The 22255-nt window shown below is 38.1% G+C and overlaps 1 protein-coding gene and 1 pseudogene across 14 annotated transcripts in view; both read left to right on the forward strand.

The window, feature by feature from the left end:
* The window catches only part of SDK1 (sidekick cell adhesion molecule 1), an 894112-nt gene that overhangs the window by 358059 nt on the left and 513798 nt on the right, over positions 1-22255 (forward strand). For 6 of the 13 annotated variants that reach the window (XM_077907645.1, XM_077907637.1, XM_077907636.1 and 3 more), the window contains exons 2-4: positions 848-1007; positions 12013-12119; positions 14393-14540. In XM_077907645.1, the coding sequence (XP_077763771.1) occupies positions 964-1007; positions 12013-12119; positions 14393-14540 (299 nt within the window). In that variant the 5' untranslated portion in view covers positions 848-963. Of the gene's footprint in view, positions 1-845; positions 1008-11639; positions 11885-12012; positions 12120-14392; positions 14541-19271; positions 19410-19444; positions 19593-22255 lie in introns of those variants that run through there. The other 7 variants (XM_077907643.1, XM_077907641.1, XM_077907642.1 and 4 more) reach the window with 7 other exon arrangements.
* Positions 19292-22255, forward strand: part of LOC144319471 (dnaJ homolog subfamily A member 1 pseudogene) — a 51360-nt pseudogene continuing 48396 nt past the window's right edge. Inside the window, exon 1 of the transcript XR_013385276.1 lies at positions 19292-19409. The product of XR_013385276.1 is annotated as a dnaJ homolog subfamily A member 1 pseudogene (transcript). The remainder of the gene's footprint in view (positions 19410-22255) is intronic.

The raw sequence follows: 22255 nt of genomic DNA on the forward strand, positions 1-22255 counted from the left end.
CCCCATATAATCACATCAAAAAATAGGTCTTAGCCTGCTCACCATAAGCCACCTTGTTACACCCTTACACTGTTCCTATCCCCCAGAGGTAACATTTATCCTGACTTCTAACACTGCAGATAGGTTTTGCCTGGATTTTAACTTTGATGAACTTTTGGATGGAAGCATATGCTATAAACGTCTTTCTGTCTGGCTTCTTTCATTCCACATATGTCTGATATTTATCTTTGAGGGCGTGTGTGGCAATAGTTGTTACATTCCCATTGCTGTGTAGGATTTTGTTGTTTAAATACACATAGGTTTCCAGTTTTATAGCCCACCAGAAGGCCCTAAAGAGACAGGATATGTGTGTGTGAGAGAGAGTGAGATGGAAGCTAGCTGGTGATTCCTGTCATTTATGTATGCATGTTAGTCTTGCTTATCCTAATTACTTTTTTTTTAACCAGGTGAAGATTATATGAAGAAATTTCCTTTAGAGCCTACATATAGACTGTTGGCTATTACTTTGAAAATATAATGCCTAGTTAAAACCAGGGCTTGCATAACCAGAAATTGCCCAGTATGCCCCTTTGTTAAACAGGTATTAATCATAAATGGAAATAACTTGGATAAACTTGTCAAATGTTTTCAAATGGTGCTGATTATTGAGCTCTTGGCTTTCTGAAATATCATCTAGGGTATTACATGCTTCTAAGGGGTCAAGGATTATTGGCTACTTAATTGGGTTAAGTAGCCATCATTTATGCTTTTTAAAATTAGATCTGTTTAAATAAGTGATTGACTAATTGGATAAATGGTGTTTTCATGTGCACTTCATTCACTTTTCTTTCTTTTTTTAATATTTCAGATGATGTTGTGCCGTATTTTAAAACGGAGCCAGGCTTACCCCAGATTCACCTGGAAGGCAACCGCCTTGTTCTTACTTGCCTTGCAGAAGGGAGTTGGCCTTTGGAGTTTAAGTGGATGCACAATGACAGTGAGCTCACCACCTATACCAGCGAATATAAGTAATTGATTGCTTGAAAATAAGATTCTATTTCAGGTTGATGTGTTTAGAATATTTGCTTTACTGGCCACAATAGCACAAAGGGTGAAAACATTTGATTGAATTTCTAATGCATTTGGATTAAAAGAATAGAATTAATTAGAATGTGATTTAATATTCTGATCTACATTGTATTTACACCTAGGAAGTCTTATCATTAAATTTGTAAAAGGAAGCCCGTTAGTGAAATTACTAGACTAAAAAAAGCTATAGTTACAGAGGAATGCAAATAATAGCTTTAGCATGATAAATTTGCTGTCTTATGGCAACAGCCCTGCCCACCAGTATTGTTCGTATTTAACAAGCATGAATGTTTAAACAGGGATCTTTAAATCAGTAGCTTTTGGAGCTCTGAGCAGTCAACAGAAAATTTACCTGGCTAACTTTTAGAGTCAGGGAAGGGAGAAGATGGAGCTGGAGGAGGGGAGAAAGAGGAGAGCCTCTCATTCCAGCCCCCCAAAAAGCTGTATACGAACTCCTGCATGTGCTAGGTGTGGGGTGCAGGAGTAAGCATGGTGCTGGGGGCAGAGAACAAGCTCTGAGGTGAGGGGAGGCCGAGGTGAGGTCACACCTGAGGTGTGGCTTCTCCCAGGACCAGAAGCAGCAGCTTGCAAACCTCCCTGTCTCCCTGCAGTGCTCAGATCTTTCTGGTTTGAATCTATTAGCTTCCATTTCTGTATGAGGATTATTATAACAGATGCTGTAGGTCTAAGTAGGACAGAGAATTAGTGACTGCTTAAAAAGTCCAAGAGGTCCCCAAGTCAGCAATGTCATGCTCTTACTGAATTGAAATAAGAGAATTGGCTGGCAGTCAATTTAAATAGAGTAATGGGCTGGCTTCTCAACATGGGGCATTAGCCCATCACTCACCTTGAAAGTCAGAAGTTAGGAGTGTCTCGCTTTTAGAAGAGCACATGACTCTTAATCTCAGGGTTGTCAGTTCAAGTCCTATGTCGGATGTAGAGATTACTTAAATAAATAAACCATAATTTTTTTTAAGTCAGAGGTTATATGATGGTCCATGAACAACATCCAGCCTGTCCAGAATGTGGTATGTGTGCATAGATTTAAAAAATAAGTTGAAAATATATTCAGATATATACACAGAATATATTTAATTGCTTGCTAGAATTTAACAATTGTAAGATTCCATATAAATCTGGTCCCTCTTGACTAGTCAGAAATAAATTCCATATAAATCTGGTCCCTCTTGACTAGCCATGGCAATGCTGCCCCACAGAGAAGCAGGCACTGGCCTGTGCTACTGTTTAGGAAGGGCACAGCCTCTTTGTTTCTTAGCACTCTGGTCCCCATACCACATAAAGACACAGTTGCTATGCTCAGGTCCCTTATCCATCTGCTCTTTGTAGACACTAGAATTTGTGACCTCCTCTTTGATTATTAGGCCTATACTGTAAGAGTGTCTGTTGTTGTGGAAGTAATTTATCATAATAGTTAAGAGCATATTGACATCAATAGACCCAGGTTTGAATCCAGCTGACTACCAATTAGTGTCAGTAATGTGATCTCAGGCAAGCCACCAATATCTGTAAAATGGGCATGATCATACCTCATTTGTGGTGTTGTAAGCATTAAAAGGCTCTACTGATAAAACAGTTTATTTCCTGACCCACGCAATCTAATAAATCCTAGTGGACATTATATATTATTATAATGAGGTGTTAGAGGACTTAGTTTTGTAGGAGGGGCCTAAGAAAGAAAAAAAAAGCAAGTTTAGAAATGAGAACACATGTGAGTAATGGGCTCTAACAGCAGGTGCCTTGAATTTAGATATTTCCGTTTAACTTCTGTGACTTTGGACAAGCGACCTAACCAGTTTGATCTTGCTTTTCTCATTGTAAAATGGGTGTAATAAAACCCACCTCAAAGGATTCTCATAAAAATGAAATGACATAATGTTTTGTATGTCCCAGGATGAAAGGAATGAGGTTTCAGAAGGCTCCAGGTTGTTCTTCCCTATAAAAAGTAGTGAAGTGAGTGATCCACAACAATGGTCTTCAAAGTGGGGAACATGGGCATGGATAATGAAAAAGGATTTGTTTTCTAGATGTTCAGTTTCCAAATATGTGTTTTCTGAGATTGAGCTAAGAACATGTCTCTGTGTAGGCACCTATGGTTCTCTTTTCCTACCCTCTTTCTATTCTTTTTCCTAGTTCACAGAAGGAAGGCTCACTCTCCCTGTCTTTGTCTTCCTATGGAACTGCATCTCAAGGTTGCAGGACAAGTCCATAGTTCAGGATATTTGGATTGAACAAAATGTTAGGCTCTTTTAAACAACCCCAGAACTATTTGCCTTTCACATAGTCCATTTAGGGGAAAGGAAGACACTGGAAATGGGATATTCTGACCAATTTTGCATTTTTAAAAATTTGGATATGTTGCATAGGTGGGCAACAAGAGCTATACCAATTTTTTGTTAACAACCCCACCTTTCCCATTATCCAACTGTTATTAGAGAATATGTTGTGCCTTAAGGAACATGTAATAAGAACAAAGCAAAGAGCATATGCAAGATAGATCCATGGCAGGCAGAGGCACCTTGTTTTATTTAGGTGGCAAACTCACAGTGGCGCCCTGGGGGTTTTCCATTTACACAGAGTAGATGTAGAATATTCAGGATTTGTTAGAAAAAAATGAAGTTGAGAAATATTCTTTTATGAAGCCCGGTCTGTCTGTATTTCACCCTCTGAAATGAGAAGAGCCTGGTAAGGCCTTAGTTGCAGATCTTAGGGAGGAGGAGGTAAAAAGTGCTGTTTACTTCCAGCAGATCAGTGTTCTATCTTGATGTAGAAGGAACATGCAGGAGAGGAAAGTTAGGGCTTCGTGTTTTCTCCAACATTTATTCAAAAGTAACTTTCATCAATTTTTGCAAAAAAGATTATTTGATAGTCTAAATCATATCCATTTTATTACTTTCCTGTGTTTTGCTTGCTGCTATGCTTCAGCCTCTTCTCCCCTTGTTTATTTACTTCTTCCATGTACTCGTTAGATTTAAATGAACATTTAAATGATCACAAAAATGTGGTCAATACCTTCCTTTGTTGTTAATTTCTATCCATTTCTGTTTATTCTAATGGTAAATAATTCCCATTCAATGAAATGTAATTGAAAAGAAACAGCCACTTTCCTGTCATTAAGAGTCACATTTTCTTTCTAAACTTTTAAATAATTATATTACAAAATTAACACATTTATGTTGTTTTGATTGTGTAATAATTACAATGAACATATAATACAGAATTTTTTTAAGCACCTAGAATCTTTTGATCAAAGGACATCCTTTTTAAGTTGCCAATTATATGTGTATTTTTTACTTCAGAGAAGTATGATGGATAATCAATAAGTATCTTCCAGGCAAAGAAATATGTTACATTAGAATAAAATTCTATGGGGTAAATAGATTTACGGCTCAAGTTCAAAGAGTAAAAAGGAACAATATGAAGGTTCTGTTAAAGAGTTCATTAATAAAAAATGGATAATGTGGATTTCAAACCGTTATTTAGATTCTGTTAGATACATGTAAAACAAGTGTAACAGTTTTATATTAAAATGTTAAATCAGGGGCGCCTTGGGTAGCTCAGTGGTTGAGCGTCTGCCTTTGGCTCAGGGCGTGATCCCAAGATCTGGGAAGTCCCACATTGGGCTCCCTGCATGGAGCCTGCTTCTCCCTCTGCCTGTGTCTCTACTTCTCTGTGTGTCTCTCATGAATAAATAAATAAAATCTTAAAATAAAAATAAAAATAAAAAATTAAATGCTAAATCAGGGGTGCCCTGGTGGCTCAGTGGCTGACTCTTGGTTTTGGCTCAGGTCATGACCTCGGGGTCCTGGAATCCAGTCCCATTTGGGGCTCCATGTCCAGTGGGAAGTCTGCTTGTAGATTGTTTCCTCTCTCCCCCTTGCCCAGCTCTCTTTCTTAAATAAATAAATGAACAAATCTTAAAAAAAAAAAAAAAATGCTATAGCAGACACCATGCCATTATTACATATGCAACTATTTAGATTTATGATAAAACCATTTTGGTGCCCACTTTAAAATATGGAAGGAGATGGAGCTTTTTATGCATTGCTCTTTGCACTAGCAGATTTACCTGTTAATTTAGCACACTGAATAATTCGCAGGAAGACTAAGCATTGTGGGTCATTGAAGTTAGATTGCAGGGGTGTTTCATATAGGGACCATTAAAATGAGATAGATGCTTCATTCTCATTTCACTAGAAACTTAGAAGAAATGGGTTATTCTAAAGCAAGAATGGTTTGGGTAGATGTGATAAATTATATACTTTTCACTGAGGGCTTCAGACACTGAGATGGGTTATCAGGGATCCATTGTATTTTGTCATCATTTTTTTTTAGATATAAAACCTGTCCAAAAATCTCATGCTATTTTTTCAAATTACTCTTTCATCTACTTCCTTCCAGTAAGCACCTTCAGCTATCATATGTTAACCTTCATGAGACCATTCTCAGTCTCAAATTGAAAAACATGGCTACTTTATGAAAATGGTAGCTGTTTTCTCTCTGAAATTGAGTCTCTCTTCTTCCACCCCCACTTTGGTATCAGTAGAAAATACTAATCCTATAAAGGGCACATAATATAACCTCAGCTTTTCCAGCTTTGATCAAAAATAGCATTTCCTTTGCTGCATATGTTGCAAACTGCACAATGAATACCAGCGATTTTCAGATGTTTTTCATATTGATGCTAGTATTCACATTTAGGTACAGGTGACTGTATTGGCAAAATTGTAGTAGTTCAACAATTAAACCAAGCTTATATAGCTGTTGTGGGGAGATTTGTCTCTTTTTTTTTAACCCCCCAGAAAATGTTCCTCAATTATTTTCTACTTTGAAATAAATATATATGTATGTGTGTGTGTGTGTATGTGTGTGTGTGTGTGTATATGTATGTGTATATATATATGAATAGATATGTATGCTCATAATTTCTTAGTGGTAGGCATGATATTCATTATTCTAATGGGAAAAATAATTGGATACTGTGAATTGCTAAAAATCTTACCATCTCCTTATATGGCCTATCTCTGTGGTTCAATTTATGTGACAGTATTAACAATAGAAGTTTGAAAGATGATTATTTTTTTTATTTCAATAAGAAAATAGAAATGGTTAATTAAGTATGAAGTAATTTTTCTTATGTTTTATAAAAAGATGAGAAAATTCATAATATTAATGAAAATGATCAAATACTTGGGAATAGCCTCTATAAGAACCTACATGAAGTAGAAAACCTAAGAGATATAAAAGAGAAGCCTAGATAGGAAATCTAAACAACCACAATACCAGGCAAAATATATGAAACAGTTGTGTTCAAGATACTGGATATTAGCCAGCCAAAGGTGGTGATGCCAGAGAAACAGAAAATCAGTGGGCCCTCTGATTTCCCCAGCTTTAATGCTGTGCAAGAATTTCTAGGTGATGGCCCAGACACGGGGGTGCACAAGTGTCTGGAGGACTCCTGAGTTGAAGAGATTGGAGAATCCAGAGAGATCAAGACAGAATACCAGAGAGAGAGAGAGAGAGAGAACTAGAGATCTGCAGAGGTTCTATGTTGAGTATTAGGCAGGATATTCATCAGCCCATTCACATGAGGAGATTCCCCAAGCCTGGGAGAGGACTGCCCAGAAGTGATGGTAGTACTTACCATGCTCACCACCTTGGGGAGTGGGAGTGGGCTGTTCTCACAGGCATATCAAAAAAACCTCATAATTTATGGGGTTATTGGATAGAGGATACAGAATTATCTTGGATTTGTAGTGGGAATTATTAACCCTTGACCAAATACAACTGTGATCATGCCTCAGATTTTATAAATAAGACCAGAAAGGGTCAGACGACTTTCAAGTATTTTTGAAGCCTCGGAGATCAAAACTCAAGAGTATTTATAGAAATACAACAATATCCATCGCCAAACAGGATAAAATCTATAATGTCTAGAATGGAATCAAAGATTATCAGGCACATAAAGAGGAAGAAAAGTATGACTCATAAGGACAAGAAAAACAGTCTATTAATCAATCAAGCCAAAGCTGACACAGATGTTAAAAGTAGAGGAAGATAACGAAACATCATAAATATATTCCAAGTGATCAAATCCAAATACATACATGAAAGATAGTAAAAGGCAGAAATCAAACTTGTGAGGATGAAACCTCTAATGTCTGAGATGAAAAACACATTGGATGGGATATCAGTTAGACATTGCAAAAGAAAATGTTAGTAAACTTAAAGTTATAACAATAGAACTATCCATGATGAAAGGCAGATAGAGAAAAAAAAAAAAAAGGGAATCAAACACAATGAAATGAGCATTAACAAGTTAGAGGACAGCTTCAGCCAGCCTAATGTATGTGTGATTGGAATTCCAAAGAAGGCAGGGGCAGAAAAATATTTGAAGGAATAATATTGAAAATGTTCTATATTTGATGAAAACTACAAACCCACCAATGCAGGAAGCTCTGCAGATCCCAAGAGCAGATTTACTGGCCAGTGCAATGAGGAAAACAAATACAAGAGAAAGAAAAGGCATCTTGATTTTAAGAGAAGACATAAAAATATCTTTTTTTGAAGGTGACATGATCATCTATGTAGGAAATGTGACATTATCTATTAAAAAGCTGCTAAAACTAATATATGGACTTAGCAGTGTATCCTTAGAAGGATACAAGATCAGTATTTAAAAATCTTAAGACCCAGAGACAAAGCATGTAATTATGCTTCATCGCTAAGCAATGGGAAAAACTCCTCTACTTGTGTTATGTTTTTAATCTGCTCTGCCCCCTACTCATCAGGAGGAAAGGTCTATTTAATTGAGAACTGTTTTTGTTAGATGACATGTAACCAATTGGTTTCTTATCATCCCATTAAACTAAGTGTGATTCCTGCCTGGGTCTTCCCACAAGGGGCTTAGTTCCCCCAAGTTGTTTGGCTTCAGTTTTCCTGACTTGTTTTATAGTCACTCTTCTGCTGGTTAACTCTTCATTGATTCTGTCCTCTTTGAACTGCCCAGCAGTTGTACTTTGGCTCAGATGAACTAGCATTACACATTTTGGCTAAAATAAGTAGAATCCCTTATAGTCCCACACTGCTTAAGGCTCTGGGTCCTTTAATCTTTTTCTTAACATGTTTCTGTCTGGATTTCTCATTTCAGTATTTTACTTGTGAAAAAAGTTATAGACTGATCCCACTTTTGACTATTATTCTTTTTAATTTCATGTACTTATAAAAATAGGAAACTTACTTATAAAAGGAAACATAAAAATAAAATTGAAAGCCTAATTATTTCTCCTCACATCTCCAAAAGAAGAATCAAATTAGTTCCAAGAGTATAAATGGCTTACCAGGTTTTGTTTTGGTTTGTTTTTTTCCTTAACCATTTTTTTTTTCACTGTGAATATAAGATTGGGCTTTGAGCCAAGATATGAAAATTTATAATAGAACTTAGTTGTTTGTTTTCATGCAAAATAGATATTTTTATACCAGCATAAAAGGTTTGAAGATATGGGGAATAATCTTACCTGGAATGGCATAAAATGGATGTGGACCCCCATTCAAAGAAAAAGAAAAAGCTTTAGATCTAATTTTAATGAGCATGAAAATTCTCTCTTGTGAATTATATTGCCTGACCTGAGAGGAAGAACTGAAGATGTGCCTTCATTATTCAGAACCAGAGTAGGTCTTTGTAGACCTGTGTCCTCAGTCATACTATATTATTGTTGCTAGAAGAACTGCTCCATAGTAGCTTGTCTGCAAGCAGGCAGTATAGTGTCAGATATTTTCTAAAATTTTAGTGTTTTATGTTCAGTAAAAGTCATAACAGGTTAATTTATCCCAGTTTTGGAGGGACTGTTAATCACCTAATGATTCTTACTGGTTTACCAGGAAGCCATGATTTTTTAAAGAGAGAGGATTCAAAGAGGCATTATTTAAGTTTTTCCTGTGATCATGGTAAGTGCTTAGTAACTTCAGAAGTTTCAACTGAAATTATTTTGGCTTTGTCCTGTAGTGTAGATATTTGGGGAATTCTAGGACAAGCCACAGAAACAAACTCTTTCTTATTGAAATGGAACAGGAAGTTATTGCATGGACTTTGGGTTGCTGTTAGAATCAATCACCAGGCAGGCTGGGCACTGGGAAGGGAGTGAGATGAGGCAGCTAGAGCCACATCAGCCCAAGAGCCAGTCCTGCAAGAGTCCTGCACTAGTTCAACTGGAGCCTGGATGCTGCTGTTTGAGCCACTGCCCTGCCTGGCAGTAGACACCACAGTGCTCCCCTGGTTACAGGCTCCGCTGTACGTGGCACCACTTCTGTCTCCTTTAAGTCCTATTCCTGTGCATCACCAGCCTCAGTTCTAAAAATCCAGAGTACATGTGGCCAGTGGTCATGCATTGTCTCATCCTGTGTCCAGGAGTCTGCCTCCACTGAGACTCACCAAGTAAAAAATTCTCAGAACACAGGAAAATAGTTGTAGACCTCAGACAGACAAAAAAGTGTAAAATGTTCACTTCAGGCAGGGCTAGTCAAGCAGTTGTTTATGGACTGAAATGGAGCTAGAGTTGCTTGCTATGGAAACTCTGGGGTGGTTCTTGTGGCTCATCTGAGAGGCAATTCAGAACTGAGGTATTGTCCTACTTAGCAGAAATGGACATTAAAACTCTTGGTTTTGCTGTGATTTTGTGTTTGATTTTCTTTAATTTGCTGTTCCTGATAATGAACTAGCCCTGGAAAATGTTCTGTTTGTCTAGTAGAATTCTGCTTTTATACAGTGAATACAAACATTCCCTGCTGTGTTTATTTGAAATAGGAGCAGGCATTTTCTATATTTTAGTGGCATATGGTACTAAGATTTTATCATACTTTCTTATAAAGAGCCAGGAAACTTTTTCTGCTTAAAAATGTGTGTTTATAAACAATAGGCTTGCAGTGAATATTCCCATCTGTTAGGTGAACATAATTTGTGTAGGAATTCCTGTAATAGGTGGAGTACTTTGCAACTTTTCTGTATATTTTTTCCCTGGTGAGACATTAGACTAAAGAGATGGTACAAAACAGCATATGCCTAATATTCAATTTTGTATCTGCTCCTCCCTGTGGTTTGAAAACACTGCTATTTTTGTGCATTAGTACATAAGATTACTATAGAAATTCATAAGAATTTAAAATCTATTTAGGATACTACAAAAAAAGGGAAAATGGAATGGATAACAATTATATAAATATGGAAATGTTGCAATGATGAAACTGTTCATGTAGTTTCTCAAATATGTACTCCCATAACTTGTGTAATTTCATCTTCAAAAAGTTTTGTTGACTATAACTTAATCTCAAAACTCCTCCTTATTATGATCATAGTATGTGACAGAGCTGCTCGTCCTTCTAGTCTTGATTTGTAATTTAAATAAATGGCATTGACTCTTTGTGTTCAATTTGATATTATTCTTATTATCCACACTAATTAATTTTTTGTTTGAGATGAGCCATTCCTCAGAATAAAATTTTGAAGATTAAAACTCAGCAATATTTTTTCATAAAAGATTTTATTAATCTTGTCATGGGAATATCAAGATGGTTATCAGAGGGAAAACATACTTTGATTAATATTTGCTTAGTGCTGAATTACCTATATTGTCCAAATGTTTTATTCACTAAAAATTATGCCTTTAAGTTCCTTTTTCAGGTTAATTGGACATACTTGAAGATGAGCAATCAGTTGAATATAAGCAATTTCAAGCTATGCTTAGGAACTGAGCCAATAAAGCATACCATACATGGTGCTCTTTACCTAATTTTTAGAAGTTTCTCTGATTATCCTTTGTGAGAAGTATATTTAAGTTGAAGATAACTATTAACATCTTTATAATAAAGGATAGCATCACTGAGTTTTCTCTTTTTCAGGAAATAGGCTTCCATTAGATTGGATGTTAGCTTCCCTTTTCTTTCTTGTGGTAGGCAACTTCCTATTTGTAAAAAGTATCCAGGATGCAGCCTTATTCTTGTGTGTTTGTGAACGTGGCCTAGAAACCAATTAATGTATTTTCTTAGGTATTGTAAAATATTTGGGCTCTGGGGCTATAAAACTCACTTCAAGTGGTCCTTGGTTATAAATTGTACTTGCTTATGGATATCAAAATATCCTAAGTTATAAAACTAACAGTAAACCTGTAAAGCAGAGCTTTTATGGAAACTGTATCCTCTAACTACTTTTTTCCTTCTATAAAATGTTCCTGAAGTTTTTAGAAAGGCATTGATCTGAAGGACGTGATTACTTAAAGTCACAGCAATAGAAAATACCTATGAAATCACCTTTCAGTTACCCAAAACATTTTTAAAGTTAATGTCAGGGCCATATGTGGAAAAGTGAGGGAAGTGTATGAATTGTGTTGGAGGTCTACAGCAGTAAGTGCAGAGGGGATGTGTCATGATGCTACTGCTCTCTTTGTTTTGATGACACCTGTATCTCATCCTGTAAACATTGTTTGAATTTTTAGGTAGAGTGACACAACACATTATGATGTAAAGGTTGTTGCCAGTTCTAGAAATAACTTAGATTCTGAGAGAAAGAATTATACACACTTGTAGCTGAAAGGTCTAGTTTAAGTGTAATGACCTATAGCTATTTAATATTTGTTTTTATTCATCTCGTTGTGAGTGTTATCCACTACATGCATGGCAGTGTACTGGTTGCCAGAGGCATAGTGATGAACAAGGCAGGTCTAGAACCTAGCTTCATGTACTCTTGACAGCCTAGTTGGGGAGACAGACAGCTATTATGTAATCTCCCAGATAAATTGCAGTTGAGGTGTGTTGACTACAGAGAAAGACTGAATAAACATTAGTTTACCAAAAATAAAATATTTGTTGAGCACTTGTGATGCTAGAACTTCTCTGGATATAAAACCATTAACATTTCTTTTTGGTATTTGGCAGGTATATTATCCCGTCTTTACAGAGGCTTGATGCTGGGTTTTACCGCTGTGTGGTGCGGAACAGGATGGGAGCTCTCTTGCAGAGAAGATCAGAAGTTCAAGTCGCATGTATGTGTGCATTGGAAAAGTCTCCATATGATGAATAACAGAAACAAAATGTCTGTGGAAAATGTTGATCAAAATCACTTTTAACCATTGTAGGAATTGAGATTCTGTCTTGGATTCTATTGGGAATAGAATAATTGCTAAAGTTGTTGGGAGATAAACAGCCAGTAAGGCTGTTCCGATGGTGACCTGGCTAATGAGGTAAATGCCACTCCTGGCCACTCAGTAAGGAACTTTGTCAGGCCCTGTGCAGGAGAGAAAACAAGAAAATTAACTAGATGCCTTCTGCTTTATGATCAGCTGCTCTTAGCATTTATGATACTCAGGTTCATGTGTTTTTCAAATAAAAAATTAAACCCAGTTAAAGTTTTATCAGTTCATAACCAGTTCTTTCCAGGAAATTGTTTAGAAATCCTTTAGCCACACAATTAAAAAAGTGCATAATAACATCCTAGACAGTATTACTGTTAGTGACTTGAATTCTCTGTGGGGCAGACCCATTTTGGAGTAAAAGTAACTGAAGGAGACACCAGAATGCAAGGACTTTGCATTTGATGTCATGTTCAGGAGGAATTGGAGAGATGAGCTGACTGATGCAAAGTACTTACTTAGTACTTTTGTAGTCCAAAATCTGTGAAGAGTCGAGTCCATCTAAAATGGCCTATCTGCTTTATTACATTTTGAATTTACTACTAAAATGTCTCCTCATTTAAAAGAAAGCAGAAAGTGTAATGAAGCTTTAAATTACATGTCAAGGGCAGCCCGGGTAGCTCAGCAGTTTAGCGCCGCCTTCAGCCCAGGGTGTGATCCTGGAGACCCGGGATCGAGTCCCATATTGGGCTCCCTGCATGGAGCCTACTTCTCCCTCTGCCTGCGTCTCTGCCTCTCTCTCTCTCTCTCTCTCTGTGTCTCTCATGAATAAATAAATAAAATCTTAAAAAAAAAGTTATGACAGATTTGAGAGAACTCTAGAGAGCTCCTAAATTGGCCTGCCAACCAACGATGACAATATTTTCTTATTTGTTTTTTGACCACAGGTAAGGCCTATAGTTTTCAGCCTTATTATATCGAATAAAATAATTGCTCGTTACTCTCCTATTCTGTAATTACTAATGACCAGGTGAGGTGCTAATGCTGTACATGTTTAGTTATGTTTTTAATTAGGGAGGCTGAACTTTTCTAAAGTGTGAAGTCACTCAGCTAAATCTTTCTGCAGAATAATTTAGAACTTCTACTCAATTGAATAATTGAAAACATAATTAATAAATGCAAAGTTCAGATCAATACCCCAAACATATTTGAATAGGTTAGCAGTTTGGAATTTATTATAATGTATTAAATTCTATTATGTAATATTAAATTTTGGGCTTCTTTTGGTTAATTATTTATACTCTTGTTTCTATCATTTATCTCTGGCTCTTAGATTTTCTCTTATCTCTTCTCCTTCTTTTTGATAATAAGTTTTACTTTGAAAATAAACGTGACTGTTTTCCTAATGTTTCATTAGTTTCATCTCTTTCCTAGAATATTAAATCTGCTTATTACATAGGAAATAATTTCCTTTGAATAAAAAATCCATGGATAATAGAGATTTTCTGTGGACTGTCCAAATTTATATGCTTCGAGACAAGGACATAGTATGTATGCTGTATGTGTGTATACACATATATCTGTATCTAAGCATAACAAAGACAGTTTTTGAAAGGTTCAAATGTTACAAATCAATTTACAATTTTTAATTGGCTTCTTATACCTACATTCTAATGACTGGGTTTTTTCCTGGGAACCCTCATTTTTTAAGAATGCTGTTAACCAGTACCACAGGAATTGGAACAAAGCCTGCTTGCCCCAAATTAAAAAAAAACTGAACAGGGGACCATGGCTGCCTGAGTGGAACTAGCTTGAGACCCTGGGGAGTGGGGTGATAGCTAACAGTGCTTCATTACAGTCTTTGTGGTGGATCCCTTTCCACTGTTTATTCCAATATTAAAATCAGTTGCAAACGTTTCATTGTATTGTTGCAGCGACACAAAGACCATGAAGTTCTGCTGATTAATGCATTTCATGGGCACTTTGGAGGCACATGGCTCTGTCTCATGCTTCACTTCACCAGTTGATCTGCATTCATCAGCATTACCACTCAATCTCTCATCTTATTGCTTAATTATAGCAATGTCAGTGACTTTGCTGTAATATATAGTTATTTGCATCTTTGACCCTTCCCCCCCGAAAAAAAAAGTTTTCTAGAACTTAAAAAGTCTGATTTTTCTCTGCAGATATGGGAAATTTCATGGATACAGACCAGAGGAAAACAGTGTCTCAAGGACATGCAGCGGTTCTCAACTTACTGCCCATCACCAGCTGCCCGAGGCCACAAGTGACTTGGTTCAGAGAAGGGCACAAGATCATTCCCAGCCACAGAATGTAAGTTGCCCCAAACTATAAAATATAACTCATTACACTTGTTGGCATCATTTACATATTATTTAATGAACTTCACTGTATCAGTTAAGCCTTGAAAAGAATAACATACTCTGGTAGTCCTTCCCCAGTCTTTACTAAGCAGCTGTTTGGAAGACTTGGCTTGGAAATGTTCAAGCAGTTTACAGAAATCATCATGTAAAGTTACCCTTGAGTGGGTTGTGTGCCCTGAATAAAGCACCCTTACTCAGTTATTATGGTCCGTTTTTTTCCCTTTCTTGCATGTACTTTTTGAGATGTCATTATCATCTCTGAGTTGTGTTTAGCTCCAAGTACTAATTTAATGAGTGCTAGTATTTACGTATAGATACTACTTTCTTTTTACTGAGCCATGTTTGATACTACTTTCTCTGACGATAAAACAGTAATTACTGCTTATTTCTCTTTATCCTTTTATCCTACCGTGACAGTTTTATTTCCCTTCATCTAATTAGTGGTTCGTCCATCTATTGCGGAAGAGTTGCTTTGTGATTAGTTAAGCATTATTTCAAGGTGTTCCTGCCTATCCTGCATTCAAGATATTTATCTAATGCCAAACAAATTTTCTTCATTTAGAGCTTGAGGTGATTAAAAAGAACATTTGGTATATATTTCATAACTGGGCATTTTATAATACAATTTAAGGATAATATACTAAATATAAACATTTCAGGGATGAACATTTCTAAAAGAATCATGAAATGCTTATAAGCTTGGGCTAAAAGTCAAATACGCCATCAGATGGTTGCACTCATACAAAAATTCATGAGGAGAAAATGCTTTTGTTTTGTTCTGTTTTTCCAAAAAGGATATATATAAGATGATTATGGGATAGGTTTTCATTGTAACTCTGAAAGTCACTGTGACCTGTAAACTTCTTTCTCCCATACCTGCCCATCCGTGGGATCCCTTCTCGAAGCCAGGTGTCATGGCTCTTCTGCCTGGGCATCTGAACCTGCCTGACCCCAGACCATTCTTGAGCTTATTTAACAAATGTTTCTATTCTTATTGTTGGAAACAGGAAAAATATCGAAGTGTAGACAGGCCATATTTAAACATTTTAGTAAAAGACTAATTACCTTAGAAAATGGGATAACTGCTTTCCCTATTATTTTGTTAAGAGTTGCTTGTCCACATTTGTATTGTTTCCAGTGATAACAGATGCTTCTTGAGGTCAGTGAGACAAAGAACAGGGATCATTTTTTAAATCCTTTAGAAGACTGTTAGGCTGAACAAAAGATAGCAGAGGAAGACTCTTGTGAAATATTTTGGAAGGTTCTAGTGTTGAGCATGGTGTGCCTCAGCCAATTTGGGATGAATGCTGGGGAAGATGGTTGCTAGGAGGGTGGGTAGATTGAACTAAGCTTCTTCTCCAACATTGGAGCTTCTAATTAATGTCAATGGGAGCACAGTCCACAATAGAAGGATTAGTTTAACTCAGGAGCAAGCCGCTGCATAGCAGTTCACTTGTTGACTTGTGGTCTAGCCATAATCATAAGACAACATTTATTCAAGAAGTATGAAAGGACATAAAATGAAATAACCACTCTTAATTTTTTAAGCTTTTCTTTTTTTACTTTCAGTCTTTCTAAAGACTGTTTAATTCCTGTTGAGCTACTAATGTAAAGATGCTAAGTAGGCTTTAACTTAGTGTCCTATCAAACAAATGGTATGCGAAGCTATTGATAAATCTCCAATCTCAGAATAATATGCCTGTAATCCTTTATTTTAGGAGAGATTGGTTATGGATATTTCCACGTTCGTAAGGCCTTTTGTTTCATATTTTCTACCTCATCATCACCTCTATATTTATTAAGTACCTGCTATGCGAGATGTCATAAATCAATTTGTGTATGGTTTTCTTCATAAATTTATTCAAAGATACATTGCTTTACACTTCTGATAAAGTTCGGCTTTGGACAGCAGTTGGAAGGGAATTTCTGCATGACCCCTGCCTAGATGGTTGGCAGACAAAAGTCAGATGGCATTAGATTTGTTGTGCACCACCAGTGTTGTCATTTAAACACTGAAACATTTGGCTCAAAGTGTTTCATACTGAAACAGGTCAAGCTTCTGTACCTGCTGTAAGCTTGTCAGTTCCCTAACACAGCTGGGGAGATGGTCCTTTGCCATGGGGAGGAGGAGCCTCATCTTACCAGCCCCATCTCCTTAATATATATTTTTTAAATTTTATTTATTTATTTGAGAGTTAGCACATGGGGTGCGGTGTGGAGCAGAAGAAGAGGGACAGGCAAACTCCACATTGAGCACTGAGACCTACTTGGGCTTGATCCCAGGACCCTGAGATCTGACCTGAGCTGAAACCAAGACTCAGACACTTAACAACTCAGCCCCCAGGCACTCTCCCAACTCCTCCCCCTACCCCCAAACCATGACCTTCGGAATGTGAGCTTTTGGCTTACAATTAAGTGATTTTTTTTTCATTTTCAAGGGAAACAATGATTTTAATGTTTCCTAACTTGAAAAGTCAGTTGAATAGCCTATTCATAATTTTAGCAGCAGCTGTTATTTATGAGTACCTTCTTTAAACACATCTTCCCTGATTCTCACAATTGCCTTCCGAAGGAGTATAGTTAGTTGTGCTTCTAGAGATCAGACTGAAGATTAGAGATGTTAACAGGCTCACCCAAAGACACACAGCTGACCAATGGCAGAGCTGAGGTTCCACCCCAGGCCTGTCTGGCTCTAAGTCTCAGCTGTCTTCTGCACTAAGCTAATTCTTCTTTTCACTTTATTTTGCTGAGCCTTCTTCTTTTGATTTATTTTTCCAAATACTGCTTTTATTCCTATTTCTCCCTTTTAAGAACACCAGCCTTCAATTTGAAATAGTACAGGTTGCCGTGAGCCACAGGCACACACAGAAACATGTGCCCACATAGCGTTGAGCATGCCTGCAAGTGTATTATTTATCCATTGCATTGGGTCTACAAGTCTCTAACTTGAGAATTTTTTCACAAAAGAGAAGGCAAACATGGTTTTCCAATTAAGGCATGGGCTTTATGACATTCAGAGACCTAGTGGGGGATGGGGTGGAAATGATGTCTGTACAGCACAGGGTGGGGGCAGCAGGAGAAAGAGGGCAGCTGCCATGTGCAGAACCCAGCACCTCACCACTGCAGCCTCTTGATTCTTGAGCTACATACTTGTTAAATAAGGAGGCTTAAGTTGTGTAGCAAAAGGAGCAGCAGAAATCCATCATTATCCCAGAAAAGTAGCTGAAATGAATGTGCCAGTGGTGGACGTGAGCTACCTCACATTCACATCAGAATGAGGCTAAATGTAAAACTCACAAAGTTCTGATTGATGGGATGCCTGGGTGGCTCAGTGGTTGAGCATCTGCCTTCAACTCAGAGCATGAGTTTGGAGTCCCGGGATCGAGTCCCACATTGGGCTCCCTGCATGGAGCCTGCTTCTCCCTCTGCCTATGTCTCTGCCTCTCTCTGTGTCTCTCATGAATAAATAAATAAAATCTTTTTAAAAAAAAGTTCCAATTGATGTTTGGGCTTTACTTACCCCCCCATTCATTCACTGAGGACTTATTGAGGGTATTTACATACCAGGTACTATTCCAGGCACCAGATATGCAGCAGGAAACAAAGTTCTTGTCCTCAGGGAGCCTATCTCCAAGTGGAAGAAAACCAATGACATGCCAGCTGGTGGTAATAGTGAAGAGAGAATAAAGCAGGGACAGAGTGGGGAATGCAGGGGTCAGTTGGGTTGCTATTTTAGATGTGGAATCAGAGAAGTCCTCTCCCATAATCACCTCTTTGGGTAGAGACCTGAACCAATCTGGGGAGGAGGCCTGGGAGTAAATCAGTGAGAAGAGCACCTGGGATAGGAGACTGGCCAGTGTGTTGGAGGAGCAGACAGGGTAGAGTGAGGGAGAGGGCTGGAGATGAGGTCACTGAGGTAGCTGGGCTGGTTCCTAGACTTAGGTTACTTAGCCAGAGTGACGACTTTGCCATTTACTCTGAGGATCTGAGCAGAGCAGCAGTACGATCTCCATTGTGATTTTTCTGTTAGGACTTCTGTGATGAATGGACTACGGGGCAGCAGAATCAGGAACCAGTATGCCCATTAGGCATTTGCCACAGTAGTTCAGCTGACTGAGACTGAGCAGTTTGGTTGGGGGAGAGGTAGTGAAAAGTTATCAGATACAGATGTATTTTGAATGTAGAATCAATAGGATTTTCTGCTGGATTAGATGTGGGGTAGGAGAGGAGAGAAGCCATTGGAAAACTCTAAGAATTTTGGCCTGAGTAACTGATAACATGGACTTAACTGTCTCCTGAATGGGAGAGTTGATTTGCAGGCAAAGCAAGTTTTGTCTGTATTGGGGGAGGAGGGTGTCTAAAATTTGTTTTGTACATGTTTGAGATACATAGTAAATGGTCAAGAAGATCCGGTCATAAGATAGTTGTTTGTATCAGACTGAAGGTCAGGCAAAGAGGTCTAAGCTAAACTTGTGGGTTAGCGTGTTCATGATTTTTAAAACTCTTTAATGCTCTGTGTGAAATACGTAAGTCAGTTAGCAAAGCCCAAATAAATAGCTCCATCTTATCATTTTGAGATGCTCTTGGTTGCAGGTCACAGAGGATGGCACTGGCTGAGCTAAAAGCCCATGCACTAGAGTACTTACAGAATTCTAGAACCAAGCGAGTAGAAGGGAAGGGAGGAGGAGACAATAGGGATGGAGACAGGGTAGGGGCTACTGGGGCTGTGCTCTGAGGTTGAAGAGCAGAGAGTGGTCAGCACTTGAATGGCTTCCCAGGGATGTCAGGTCCTATGTCCTGGAGCTTGTGACTATGTCAGGTAACCTGGTGGAGCAGGGAGAAGGCTACAGAAGAGGAGGGGACTTGGAAGCTGGGAAGGTGGGACAGAGGAGGAAGGGCAAAGTCTCATGACTGGCACTGTTGCGTTAAATGCCAGTGCCTCCTGACTGGCCCATGCCAGCTGCTGGCAGCGCTCATTCATCTTGCCTTCAGACATGACGGGGTGAGAGTCAAGACCTTAAGCAGCATGTTAGGTCATGTCCTCTAGTAGTTTTAGCCTCCCCTGGGTGTTGACCATTGAAAACATCCTTGTTCTGAGAACTGTGTCTTACGTAGCAAGTTATGCACTCCTGGAATGGCTGAATGTATGAAGAAATCTGTAGAAAAGTCATGTAATGTTTGTAAACTTACTCACCAAAAAGGGGGGAGGAAAGCATAACGAACTTCAAGAAAAAAATGCTATTGATGAAAGAGAAATGTGTCTTGGGAAAGGCAGACAATACTTTGAAAGAAATGAGAATAAGTTAGAATTTTGAATAGGTGATTATAGGTTTTATTTATCTAAGAAGATGAAAAAAATGCATGTTTATTTTTCTGATTTACTGAATCCAAACAGTTAGTTTGCTACCTTTGCATATCAAAGATGAGTATAGCCTTGTCTTATATAGTCTAATTTGATAATAAAATTGTTCTATGTTATTTTGTTTTTGATATATGTTCTTTGTTTCCTTTTATTTCTCAAAATGTGAAATGTGAATGTTGAAGTTGTGCAATATTTCTCTCACCTCCAGGAGGTAATTTATGTCGGCAGTTATCAGATTAGGACGCAAAAACTTGTTTTGTACAGTGCCATTCTTTTGCTTAATTGCAGGTTCTCGTGCTCAGATTGCATGCTGTAGCCTACCTGACAAGAATGTGGAAGCACAGTGTACTTGCATGTGTTTTCTGGGGAATGCAAAGTTTATAGATTAAATATTTCAACCTCCAGTCAGCTTTTGCAGGATGACTTGCCAGGAAAGATGTGAATTGTGAAGTATGGGCAGTAAACAGCATCCCAGGCAACGTGCAAACAGCCTGACTCATAATTGTCCATGCTTAAATACTTGAATGTCCATTAACTTATTACCATTTCATTTCAATCGCTTCAAGAAAGATTTGTTTAAATTAGCACTTGTAGTGGAAGTCACAACTTAATGCTTGGATGAAGTAGATCTGGTTGTAATAATATTTTTATAGTTAACTGGGCTTTCAAAATAATATGCTTTTAAAAATTTTATATTATATTTTATAGGCATTTTGTGAATGTTTATAGAGTATGTCTATACGTGTGAATTGAGCCATATTTGGTACAACTGAAAAGACTAGGAGATGTGGGCTCTGGACCTGCTTCCACCATTAATTCTGACCTTGGGCAAATTACTTTGCTTTGCTTCCATTTTCTCATGTCAAAATGGGGAAGGTGTGCTAAATGACCACTGAAGTCCTCTCTGGTGTTCACGTTCAGCAATGCTCGCAGAAGGGCAGGCCAGTTCTGCCTCTCCCTCTGTCTTCCTTCATGCATTCAGTAGATATTTACTGAGTGCTACTTTTGTGCCAGGCACTGTTCCAGCTGTCAGGGGCAGAAAGGAGAATGAGCATTGAAGGGCCTGCCATCAATGAACTATGACCTTGCATAGAAACAGGTTAATAAATGGGGTACTTTCAGGGGAGGAGGAGCACCATGAGGGATGGGGACAAGAGAGCTAAGCAGGAGAGGGAGAGAGTTGTCCTAAACTCTACATTGGGTGTCCGAGGACAGCTGCTTTGCACAAGCAACATTTTAATAACCACATTATTGAGGTATAATTTATGTACAATATGATGAACAGATCTTCACACAAACTGATGAATTTTAACAAATATGTGACAAATGTCAACTCCTGCCCAGTCAAGTAGTACTCCTGTGTCCCCTGCCAGCCCTGCACACTAATCTCATTTTTATTACCATAGTATTGTTTGTCTATTATAGAATTTCTTATGCATAGGATCATAGAATATGAAATCTTTTGTGTCTGGATAATTTCTGTGATATTCTCAAGGTGATATTTAGTAACAATAATTATTAATATTTCTGAATGTTAGCATTGTTTTAAGTATTTTCCATGGAATGATTCCTGAGATCCTCCCAGCAGCCCAATGAGTCCTCCCGTTACTATCCCTGCTTTACTGATGGAGCCTAAGGGGGAGAATTGCCAGCAGCTGGTCAGTGTCATGCCCCACACTTGCTCTGCTGTGCTGCTTTCTCAGCCTCTCTCTGGAGGATGAGTATTCTTGACAGAGAGGACAAATACTTGTAAACCCACGAAAGGGCTTGTTGTATTTGCTCAGCTGAAGGGGCTCTCCTGTGGTCAGGGTGTGGAAAAGAGGCAGAGAGAGTGGTAAAGGAAGAGGGACATGGGACCTGGAGGCATCAGAGTCTTCAAAGGAATCTGGATTTATTCCATATCCAGTAGGGAGTCCTTGCAGGAGTTGGTGGGTTTTTTTGGAAAATGTTTTGAGGTTGTGGTAAAATACATGTCACATAAAATTTACTATTAGCCATGTTTCAGTGTACAGTTCTGTGGTGTTAAGTACATTCCCACTGCTGTGCAGCCATCCCCACCATCCATGTCCAGAACTCTTTTTGGTCCCACACTGAGGCTCTGTCCCTGCTAAATAGTAACTCCCCATTGGACCTTCCACACCCCAGCACTCACCCCTCTGCTTTCTCTCCCTCATACAGGTCCTCATGTAAGTGGAATCATGCAGTATTTGTCCTTTTTCTCCATTTTTAAATAAACTTAGTATTTTGAGTTAATCGTGAATTCAAATGGAGTTGTAAGAAATAATACTGGGAAGGCCCATATA

This window comes from Canis aureus, chromosome 8 (assembly GCF_053574225.1).
Source record: "Canis aureus isolate CA01 chromosome 8, VMU_Caureus_v.1.0, whole genome shotgun sequence".
Classification (NCBI taxonomy): domain Eukaryota; kingdom Metazoa; phylum Chordata; class Mammalia; order Carnivora; family Canidae; genus Canis; species Canis aureus.